The following is a 12,938-nucleotide window of genomic DNA, read 5'->3' on the forward strand; positions in this document are numbered from 1 at the left end:
TGATTGAAATGAATTCGAAACCAACGAAGTTGCGGCCCGATCGTATTTTTCCTTTGTAATTTTTTTTGTTTCACGTTTTATTTATTTATTTTATTTTATTTTATTTTTTTTTATTTTTTTTTATCATTTCGTTTTTATTTTCATTTATAGTTATTTATAAGAAATAATATATAAGAAACAAACGAGAGAGAGAGAGAGAGATGATGCACTTTTTGTTGCACGTTTTATAAATCATATAATCGGAGCGTATATATATATATATTTATATATATGTATGTATATATACTCGAAATGTGATATTTTATTTAATAAACAAAATGATCTCAACATAACGTGCGAACTTCAGGTACAAATATCATACATAAACGTAATATACATCTTCTAGAGCAATATATAATATATATATATAATAAATCTATAAATGCGTAGTCTATGCTTATAATTACTACGTTGTTGTTGTTGTTGTTTTTTTTTTGTTTATTCATTATTTATTTATTTATTTATTTGTTTATTCTCACATACGTGTGCGCGTGTGGTCACTTAAAATTTTATTTTTTGTTTTCAATGCATTCTATAACAAAGACATGGTAAATGAAAGAAAAAAAGTAAAAAAATAAAAAAAAATATATAAAACAACAGAAAAGCTCAAAAGATCGATTTGAGCTAAAATTTACGTGTCACAACGCATGTATTAATTCGTGTACGCGTGTGTGTGCGTGTAATCACACTAAACAGCAAGTACATGTATATATAATTTACATAACTACGTATATGTCATATTATATATTAAATATGTATAATTAATACGTTTTAATCGAATTATATTTCTACGTATTAAGTAATACGATAATATATATTTGATGTTAGTATAAGGTTTTGCGATATGTTTGGTAACTGTTAAATGTATAAGACTAGTGTTAATATTAAGTTATTTACGACAATTGTCACATTCCATTTTTTTTTTTTTTTTTTTTTTTTAATGGAACCTCAAAAACGTTGAATAATCTCGTTGCTACTAACGCTAAAATGTTTTTATAATCTATAAAATTCATAAAAGAACAACAATGTTTTTTTTTTTTGTTTCTCGTACATCGTTAGTTAGGCATAAGAAATTTTTACTTAAAATCGTAGAATGATTTTTTTTTTTTTTTTTTATATAATTCAATAAATATTTAATACTAGAATACTAAACGAGCTTTACGTAATCGTATATCGACGAGATTTCTTAAATTTATCGGAAAATGCGCTAAATTATTCTCACGAAATAAAATAATAATAATAATAATAATAATAATAATAATAATAAATGCAATTAGGTAAACGAAATGTACAAAACGATCGACGAGTCAAGTGAAGAAATGGAAGAACTAATAAGAAGAGAAAAATAGATAAAAAGATTTAAAAAAAGAATGATTAAATACATTATTTGTATTAAATATAAATAATAAAATATTTATAAATATTATATATATATATCAACTAAATTTATAATCGTTTAAATCTAAAGAGAGAGAGAGAGACAGAGACAGAAATACAATGAATAATGACGGAAAAATTGAATAATACGTGTAACACACAAGTCAAACAGGTTCTATCTTACGATCGATTATTTTATATGTAATGATGTGTAACACATGTATACTGGCACATTTGTAATTGGCACGCTTTAATCGTTCAAAGTGGAATCATGAGAAAGATTAGAATATATATCTCAACTATATATATATATATAATATATATCGCAAATATTTCTTTATCCATACTAGTAATGACTTTGCTTCGAGTATCTATTAAAACCTGATACCTAATGTTGTTTAAACTATTACAATTACACTTCACGTCTTTCAACATATTCTATTTATCTGTAACTAATTGTAAATGTGAATACATTCTACCAAAATTTTACTCATCATTAGACTACAGAATTAATCTTTTTCATTTTCCTTCTCTGTTCTACCGAACCTTGCAGTAGATAACAAAACAAAAACCATTCATTTATGATCGTGATCATTATAATTGGGGGTTGATCGATTGGTCCTCCCTAATCGAGATAAGAAATTCCATTTTATGGATACGATTTAATTACCATTAACCTCAACAGTGGTCACAGAATTACCGAAATGCTCTGTCTCAGTGACAGATGAGGAATGTGGTACGGTAAAACTACCTAATCCACTTTCCACAAGACTCATCAAACTATCTTGGCTAGTTGATGCACGTTTTTCAGCACGAATCTTATCTTCCAATTTTTTTTTCTCTTCCGCGGTCTTATCTACCTTACCGTTTTTCGTATTTTCAATGATCAATTGTTCGAATTTCGACAATTGTCTTTCCGTAACGTTATCAACAATTTCATTATTAACCGGTACACCGTGTTTGTTAATCGTAGGTTTATACGTTTTGACTTTAGAATGGCCTTGAATAATTAGATACATAGGACCTTTAATAGGTTTGGCAGGTTGTTTGTAATGTGAAAATATTGGATCGGTTGTCAAACTTGGCACGGTTGTTGTTTGCGGTGGTATAGTAGTGGTAGATTCCGGTTTAATCGTCGGTTTCTTTTTTGAACTTTCTTCATCGGCAAAAAGTATTGCTAAAGATGATTGATTGGCCTCATCCCCATCAGAATTCTTGGTACTGGTACTGGAAGATAGTTCCATAAACGGTACGGTGGACGTCAATACGGAAGTTGTTGTAGATGTTGTTGTCATTTCAGATGGACTATTGGATTGATAGCGATTACCCATTTCATCTTCCCCATCGACAGTTTGTAGAGTTAACGTAGAAGGTGCTGGTAGACTTGTATACGAGCCTGGAAATCCTGGTTGCATTTGTGGTGGTCGTGGATGAGTTTGATCGATGCTACTTGTTGGACCAACCATACCCTTTAAACCTGGTGCGTGCATATGTGACATGTGCGGTGCCATATGCGACATTGTCATAGGCGGTGGTGGCCGAAAACCAACATTCGGACGCATACTACCAATGAAGTGCATCATACCGTGATTATTATTAGGTCTTGTTAGAGAATGCATAGACGAAAGTGACTGACCAGATCCAAACATGTGTGTAGGATTATTCATATGTCTAGAAGGTGTCATAGATAATTGTATAGATTGATGAGGAATTTGATGATGCTGATGAGAAATCATTCTATTCGGTATTGACGAAGGTGTTGATTGATCGTAAGCGAAAGTAAACGAACTTGTCATCGTATTCGTTTGAACTTGGGATTTGGACGATTGTTGTTGATTTTTTTCCATTTCCGAAGTCAAATTTTCCGAAACGTTCATCGATATTACGGGTGATTCGGTAGTAACTGTTTGATTATGTTTATTGATATAATTGGTTGGCATAATAACGGCAACTGGAGTTTTATTCTGTGCTTCTAGATCAACGGTGGATGGTGAATTGGCCACGACGATGTGCATTTTAGGAGAATTCTTGTTATCCGATGATTCTTCGTCGTTTTCTTCGATTTTCGTATCAAAGGTAAATGTTGAATTCGACGGCATAGTTTCGGAAGATATTATTGGTGAAGACGAGGATATAACGTCGAAAGTAGGTGTACTCTTTTCACCAACGACAACCTCTTCATTCTCGTTATTATCACCGTCCACAATTATGTTTGCATTTTGACCAATAATGACCTCATGATTGGACGAAGCTGCCACATGATGATCGGTATCGTAATGATCTCTCGAATGATCGGGCGTTTGCCATGTAACTTGATTTACCTCAGGAATGGTTGAAGTGGGTCCATTATTAGCCAACCACCCACCGGAAATCGTTTGAGTTGATTGATAAATAAGATTGGACTTTTCGAAGGATACCGAGGGCGTAGTGGTAACATCGTATCTCGGTTTTGTCGATGGGTAAGGAGTGTAAACGTTCTTAATGGTTTCGATTTGAGAAATACCCACACCTTTCGTTGGCAATTTCGAGGATGTTTGAAAATATTGTGGTCTCAACGATGGTTGCAAAGAAGGAGAATGATGTTGATTATAATTCTTGGATGGTATACCATAATATTGTGGATCTTGAAGTACCGGACCTTCTTCCGTTTGCGTACTTAATTGTTGAGATGGTTCTACATAACCGGTGATTTTTTCTTTCGACAATATACCATTGAAAGTTGTCGATGGTTCGATTTGTTTCTGTACCACTGGCGGTGGTAACATCATTGTATAAGGTTTGGTCTTTTGATTATAATACGGACTGGGATAATAGCTCGCTGCTTGAATTCTATTCTGATTCCTATAGTCGACAAGACCATTTCTAAAGTTAGTAGTACGTAAAACTTTAGGTGGTTCGGCACCACTACTACCAGTGAAATCATTCCTGTAAGTGTTTTCCTGATTCGTTCTGCTAAACTTTGGACCATCGACAAATTTCAAGAATTGTTCGGGTATTTTGGGACTTGTTTTTTTAGCCGTTACTCCTAACACCAAAATATCACGTTTAGCTGATGCTTCGGTTGTATGAGAATCCAACCAATATTGAACACGGTCCAACACCGGTGGAACGTAATCAAAAGTAGGATTGTTCTTTAGTGGATCTCCTCGTCCAAGAGGCGTCCATTCATCGTAGTCCATCCTTGGGGAGAAAACTCGTGGTTTGCTGTCATTGGTATCTGAAAACAAAAGGATTCACCGAGTTATTATCGTTAACCTAAAACGGTAAAATACTCAAACGATATATATCTTGCTTCTTTATCCTGTTATTTCTATTTAAAAAAAAAAAAACATCGTTATTTATACTGCATAGTTTGATTTATAACGATTACTCTATCCGCATAACGATTTCTCCCTACTCGTATAAATTTATGATCTTTATCCTACTTCATAATTCACCTAGCAGTAGTAGTAGTATGACGAAAATCGATGGAACTATCATATAAATTTACACGTTTATACATAGAAACGATGTCGTCATTGGTCGAATATTTGTCTGTGCGTATGTATTACATGTATGTATTATATGTGTGTTTATCATATACAAATGCGTGAGTCTAAAGGGTTAATCGTTAACAAGTGTCACAAGTGCAAGCTATCAGTCTCGAGCAATCAAAGAAGGGACCCTTTTACAAAGTTGCAATTCACCATAAAAGACAGTAATATGGGCATACACACGTAACATTGTACAGAGTGTTTCGTTGAAGGTGAGGAAGCGTGGAGAACATGACAGGTAAGTTGGTAGGTAGGTACTCGGAGTAAAGCGTTGATGCATCGACGATAAAAGAAAAAGAAGACTGGATATATGTGAGATGAGATGAGAGAAGCCGATGGCACCCTTTCACCGTAAGAACAAAACAAACAACCGGCCTTTTCACGCGAACGAATAGGACCTCGAAGAAATGGACGAATAAACGTACTACACACCAACGTCGACGGAAATTACATTTAATTGAGACGCATCAGACAACATGGCGTCTTTAACGATCAGTTACTTTAAAACGTGATTGCTATTCTCCAAGTTTCGCGTGCTCACTCTTTCTCTATCTTTCTCTTTTTCTCATCTTCTACAACTTCAGTCGTGGTAATCATCTTACTCTCCGCGTGATTTACGAACAAGCATTGCCTGTCATCGGCAACCACCGGCCCTATCTACTACCAACCACCCCTTTAACACGCTCATCGTTACTCATATTCCTCTTATAACAAGGTTCTCCGTTTGCGGGACAGCCAACTTGTTGAACCTTTTCAATAAAATCTTTCAAACTATTCAAGCTAACTACGAAAATACCAATTTGATTTTTATCGCTACCATTAGAGAAAAATTTGTATTTTTTTTTTTTTTCAATTATCTAAATCCTATCGAATCTGTTTGAACATATATTTTATATCCTACAATCGTATTTTTCCAATGTTTATTTAATTATTATATACGTTTTGTAAATATATCTTATATTCGAGAAATATATTTGTATTTTTTTTTTCCGATTATCTAAATCCAAACGAATCTGCTTGAACAAATATTTTACATGGATTTAATTGATATCCTACAATTTATATTTAATCTTTTATCTACGTTTTGTAAATAAATCTTATATTCGAGAAATGTTCATTCATAAGCAAACTCTCACAATCAAGGTAAAATTCACTACGTATGCATTAGTCACTCTCATTACGTATACCATCAAACTTAATGTAAGCTCGTTGAAAATTCATAGGTCGATTTGCTCGGGAAAGGACATTATATTCAAAATAGACAAGCAATAAACGCGTATACGGGGTGGTCCATTAAGAGAGAACATTCAACTATATGGGGTCACGCATTTTCTCTGACATTATCGAACCAATCGATGTTTCTATTCTGACCGTCCACTGTTATATGCATATGTCAGATGCAAACTGTTATGGTTATGTGCATGCGCACATAGGGATGCGGTTATATTACTCAACAAATGCTTGTTCTATTATCTATTGGACTGATCATCAATAACGTTTCATACTAATACTTACGATTGATCCTTCTATCTTGTTTAAAATCTGTGGTGGGTTTTTTTTTTTTAATTGAAATCCACTAAATAACGTTAATACTAATTGCTTATTATTAAAGAAAAGAAAAAAAGAAATTGAAAAAATGTTATTATTTCTTTTTATCTACATTATTAAAGATTTCATCTCAATCTTCCATAATTTCTTTTTAATAATACTCGGATGTTATCATCTGTATATCGAGTTAGTTACGAGAAAATACCATCGTTAGTATATGCAGTAAATTTATCATTTTACTTGCTACTATAATTTTCCATACTGACTTCCATATGTCGAGTTGCTTCGTTTAAACTCGTTATGTATAAAATATGAACGTGTGTATGTACATATGCATTAGAAACGTTACACCAAACATATATATATATATATATGAATGTGAAAGCATATGACAAAGGAAAATACAAAACATCGTAAATATGCAAGTAATCCATCCACGACATGTTACCTGTAATTAAATACTTCAACTAAAACGTAATAATATTCAGTATCGATAAATCAATATAAAATATAGAGCAACATTGACAATACGTTATATTTTTAACAGAAATATAAATAACAACAAATCAAAATATTCATTTTAATTAATACGAAAAGTTCCGTTTGACGTGATGAAAATCGATAAAGTCATAGAAAAATGAAGCTTCGAAATAGGAAGTGCTAGAAAAGTATTATTCAGCTGGATATTGCCCTTCCTTATATATATATATATATATATATATATATATATATATATATATATCGGTGTTAGTACGTGTATCTTTATATGTATGAACGTATGAATGTAGGTATTTTGAAGACAGTAGGTAAACAGTCCGATCCTTCTATCTAGCAAGCTTTTTAATTTCGAATTCTAGATTCTTTTTTCTTTCTCTCTCATCCTTCCACACACAAACATACACACACACACACACACACACACACACACACACACACACATATTCCTTCTTTCTTTCTTTCTTTCTTTCTCTGTTATCTAGACTATACTTGCCTAGCAAAGATTATTCTTTTTGTCTCTTGCCATGTTCTACCCTTTCTTTCTTTTTTTTTCTTCTCTGATTACAACGGATGGATGAATGTTTTCCCCCGTATCGGTGTATATATACATATATATGTATAGGTAACGTTCAAGGTGTATACACACGTGTGCTCACACAAAGAGGTAAGCGTACTTGAATATCCCAGGAGGACAGAACGAGCCGCAGGCGCCAGCACTCGAGTCATCTCGCATAAATACACGTGTCGTGCAATACAAACGTAGTTGCACATGAGTTTGAACGCGTGAATATGTGTGTGTGTGTGTGTGTGTGTGTGTGGCCGAACACTGCTATTCCACCACCCCCATCCAGTATCTTCAATCCATGTACTACTCTCTCTTATGTTAAACATTTCCGTTTCCTAGACCAAATCAACTCTCCAATTTGCTCTACTCTATCCCTTACTTTAATTCGTTTCTTTTTATTTTGTCAGAAATCTACGGATTATACGAAAATAATTTCTCTATGAGAGAGAGAGAGAGAGAGAGAGAGAGAGAGAGAAAAGTGATAAAGAGAAAGAAAGAAAAAAGATTTATTTAATTATCTATGAAAACGTTCATTTTAAGTCGCATGCTTGTACCATTAAATTAATTGACGTATTTACCAAAGGTGTATTCTTGTTGGAATAAGATAAATTACCATAGTTGAACAAACGATCTAACTGATATCAATTTAATTAACCATATGCATGCTCAAATAGTAGGATAAGAGATACTTGTTAATATATTCACTTAAGTGAAACTACGAGATACGAGAGAATGAATATAATGATTAAACTTCATCTTTGATATTATTTTTTTACTTCTCATTCTTCACGTGTTACATTTAAATCTAAAAAAAAAAAAAAAATTACAAATATAAGTATAAGTATCCTGATCTAAAAAAAAAAAGCAGATGTGTGCAGATCATACACGGTAGAAGTGAAACCTTCAAAGAAAACCAAGCTTCGAGATGTGAATATATCGAAACAATTGAATTGTAATACAGCGTCATCTATTGAAAGAACTTTACAGAACCTAGATAAGCTCTAAATAAAAATCTTTAAATTAGTAATAAAAAATACTAAAAAAAAAAAAAATTGTGCTATGTGCTAAGTTGGAAAAAATCACACGTTAAATAAAATTAATTTCATGAAGATAAGTTGAGTAGTTTTGGAATTATTAGTGGACAAACATATTGTGACACTGAATTTTTATTTATAGAATTTTATTAATTCATTAATTAATATATAGAATTAAATTATATATTGAATTTTATTAATTAATTAAAATTATTTTTGTTTCATCGGTTTCACGTTCTTCCGTTTCACTTTATTCCGTTTCACGTTTTTCCGTTTCACGATTTTCAAATCACCCTGATTCTAAAGAAGTTTTCACTTCAATAACAAAAAAAAAACACCATATTATAATATAATTCCATTATAACTCGTGAAACCGTAATTATATGAGAAGTACTTCGTGAAAATTATTTTCCCAACCATTACCGTATTTATTATTTATTATCCATTGATTGTTAGTTAAGCGAAAGCGTTAATTAATTAATGATGAAACTTAATGGTCGATTTTTTTTTCCTTTCTTCGTTCTCATTGTACTCGTATTATTTTACGGTTAGTTCTTTAAGATGAAAGCAAGTTAGATTCGTGTCCCACGATATATACCCCAGCTATATTTATGTGTGCATGTGTGTGTGTGTGTGTTAGCGTACACATACGGTGAACTATTTTCAAGGAAACTCCGTAGTCCGTCGACAACTGAGTAAAGATTCATTAGGGTTAAGAGCTCAGAGTTAGTCTCGTCGGTACTGTCGGTGTTACCATGTTCTTCTTCATCTTCTATCTCCATCGTCCACGTGTTCATTCGTGGTCATGTCTCATAAACTATCCAGTCAACTGGTTTCCATCAACTTTGATAATCTAGTCTATAAGGAATATTATTTAAATAAACTTACGATTTGTTAATCCCATTTATGAATAAATCTTTTGATTACGTACTCTAGTGTTATAAAATAATTAAATATTATTTCATTTTCAATGATATTAATATATTTCTTTTTTCTTATTAATATTACGATGATATATTAAATATATTACATAAATATATATATTTTTTATTATATAAATATTATTTGTGCCCCGCCACGCGTTGCTGTGACTCACAATCAGTCCGATACACACGTCTTTAAGTCAACGAATTACCTTATACCGCCATCTGTTAGAATATTGCGATTATAAATTGAGATATAAACTATCCTATCTTTCAAGTTGGATAAAACTGCATACAGTGTGCAAAATGTGATTAAAATCGGTTCAGTAGTTTAGGAGTCCATTGCGGACAAACAACGTGACACGTCATTTATATATATTAAGATTTGATTTTTATCTCAACGAATATTTATATTAATAGCGCGAAATATTATTGTTGGAAAGAAAGAAATATTTTTGTTCATGCAAAAGTTTAATAAGAAAAACTTGATAAGAGACCTAAAAAAGAAAACTAATATAATGGAAAAAGAAAAAGAAGAATGATGATAAAATGTCTAACTTTCTTAGCAATGTTTATCTCTTCAAATGACAATGCACAAAAGGAGCTAGTTTTTCTACGTCGTTCTTAAGCTTTATGCAGGTACGTTAACCGTACGACGACTATGTTAGCCTTCTAAAGTATTTTCAAAGCTAAAACAGAAAAAAAGAGAGAAAAGGTGGCGTGAATTTGTCTAAAGAAGCTTTGCTAGCTACCATTTCTAACTAGTGCAGTACATGTACCCCGAACGTACACGAGGACGATATATTTAAAAGCAAAAGTTCAACGGTGCGAGTTTAGTCGCGTTAAAGGCACCACCACCTTACTTTCTTTTACTTTTTTTTTCTTTTTTTTTTTTCTACCAAACCGTTGTCACTAGAAAGTAGAACAACTCGCTCTGCCAGGGTTGAGTCTACGTAAAGAAGAGTAGTATGTCAATAGATACTTTGAAGTGTGTGAGAATACCCGTTTCTTTTGTTTCTACGCCATTTTAACTTGACAACCAATCTCTAATTTCCTGATAGAATGCAACACCGTTCATTCGTTCGTTCGTTCGATTTATTTAACGTAAACCACTACGTCATACCTAAATAAGATTAGAATGACCAAAACGAATCTTCTTGCAAGGATTGTTACAATTCGATGCAAAACATTTTTGAATCAATACCAAATCAATCTTTTTTTTTTTAAATAGATATAATTGTTAATTAATTAACAAAAATTAAAAAATTTCAAATAATAACCAACCAAGTTAAATCAGTTTTAGACAAGTTGTTTCATTCAATTATAACTATGGAAAATAATATAAAGTTAGAGTCATAGCACGAAATGTTACTTTGGGTCACGCTTTTCATTTATTTCGTAATTCCCATCGGTCAGACGACATATTGTATGTCACGCTTTTAACGTGATCCCTTCAAACATAACCTAAAAGGTCTCTACTTTTTATTTTTTGTTTTCGTTGTGTATAAACCCCGTTCATATTTCATAAAACGCGTTCTACCTGCCAAAGGCATTAAAATCTCGTTCGTGACGATTATACTTACTTTTACTCATCGTTTATGATTTTTCATAGAAACATATACATATATATATATTGATTTATATATCGTATATTTCTATATCGAAAACGTAAGCGAGATAAAATACGTGTAACATCATCGAGTTTTCAAATGTGTGTTGCGAGTAATCGACAAGAGTGTTCCTTCAGCATCGAGTAGTTTGACCCACTGACCCATCGTATATACGCATACACACACTTTAACACAAATGTGACACTTGTCTCACGATCGATAGGATCGAAAGATTATCCGAATTTTTCCAGAAAGAACCGAAAAACAAAAAAATACAACAAATATTTTTCAATGAAATTTTTAGACCCGTCTCTCTCCCTCCCCCTCCTCCCACAGTGTTCCCATCTCATAGTGAGATTTTATTGATACGATTAAAAGCAAATAACTAAAATCGTTACTTTCGAGAATATCGAAAAAGGGAACGAGTAATCTCTAAGTAACTTTTAAAAAGTTCAACGTATCGAGCTTTGTTCTTTACCAAAGTTTTAAGAGTGGTAAGTTTTAAACGAGGATAAATCTTATCACGTAGCTGTATATATATGTATATATACATCTACAATAAAATACGGTTATTGCAACGTAATACTCTTGAATAATGCATCACTTACATAGTAATAACTTTGATCATACATAAGTATAAGGTAACTTACGTTTTCGTGCTTCTAGAAAATAATTATATTTAATGTTATTAAAATAAATTGTGTGGAGAAAACAAAAGAACCAAACAAAACGATTACAAATCTAACGATTGTTTGATCATTAGTATCGATTTTAAGTATTGATAATTATCGGTTTTATAAATTATTATATTAAAAAATAAAAAATAAAATAACTAAATATATGACATATATTTTCGAATGTCAAATCTAATCATCTATAAGATGTTTGAAATTTTCCAAAATTCTCACTTACACAGTTCGTCCCTTTTATATTGCAAAATCCTATCTTAGGAGATTAAGACGGATCGATCCGTATTTTAATCAAGGCAGCACACGTTCGTATCCTTCTCTTCCTTAATAAGCCATTTTTCAATCTCACCCACCCTCTCTTTTACCAAAGAAGAGTGACAAACGAGTCTCGAGAAGGTAAAATAAAATTGCGACCCCCATGATTCTCCCTCCTATATATTTCTATATATACACGTACATATATATGTGTATGTAGTAGTGTACGTAGAAAACGCAGAGGCACAGTTTTCGATTAACTTTTTTACAGTTTCGCGAGTCGATCCTGAGATTGGCATTTTGAAATCTACTTTACGCTCGAAGAATTCGCGAAATCGCCATGGCAATCGAACGAAATCGAGGCCGACGGTGTTATCGACCTAGCCCTTTTATTTTTTTTTTTTTAATTTAATTTTTGTTTTTTTTTCATTTGGTTTTATTTTTGCGTTTCGTTTTTTTTTCTACCCCATGTTTTTTCTTCTTCTATTATTTTTACTTCTCTTTTTTTTTTTTTTTGGTTTGTTTTTCTTTTTATTTTTTTTTTTGTTTCTTTATTCCCTTTCAGTAGAAAAGAATTTTTATCAACCCCTTTTCATAGACCATCATCCCTCGACGCGCAACCTTCTTCTTCTTCTTCTTCTTCTTATTCACCAATGTCATTTTCCAAATTGTCGTCCTACAGTCGGAAACGGAAACGCGCCACACCAACGGTAATATTGCTGCTCCATTTCTTCTCGTATTTCTATCTCTTTCTTTCTCTTTCTTTTTTTCTATTTTCTTTTTTTCTTTCTCTCCCATCCTATTACATTTTTATCAAGATTACTCTTACAAATTGGTTTTGTTATTTCTCAAACGTTCGTTCAAACT

The 12,938-nt window shown here is 32.1% G+C and overlaps 1 protein-coding gene across 2 annotated transcripts in view; it reads right to left on the reverse strand.

Annotated features, from left to right (window-relative positions):
* Nucleotides 1-281: 281 nt before the first annotated feature.
* The window catches only part of LOC107064893 (uncharacterized), a 38,978-nt gene continuing 26,321 nt past the window's right edge, over nucleotides 282-12,938 (reverse strand). For both annotated transcript variants that reach the window (XM_089174580.1, XM_015318076.2), the window contains one exon: nucleotides 282-4,633. In XM_089174580.1, the coding sequence (XP_089030706.1) occupies nucleotides 2,079-4,633 (2,555 nt within the window). In that variant the 3' untranslated portion in view covers nucleotides 282-2,078. The remainder of the gene's footprint in view (nucleotides 4,634-12,938) is intronic.

The sequence above is a fragment of the Polistes dominula genome, unplaced genomic scaffold (genome assembly GCF_049000335.1).
Source record: "Polistes dominula isolate Pdom_NZ unplaced genomic scaffold, Pdom_raw_medaka contig_16, whole genome shotgun sequence".
Lineage (NCBI taxonomy): Eukaryota > Metazoa > Arthropoda > Insecta > Hymenoptera > Vespidae > Polistes > Polistes dominula.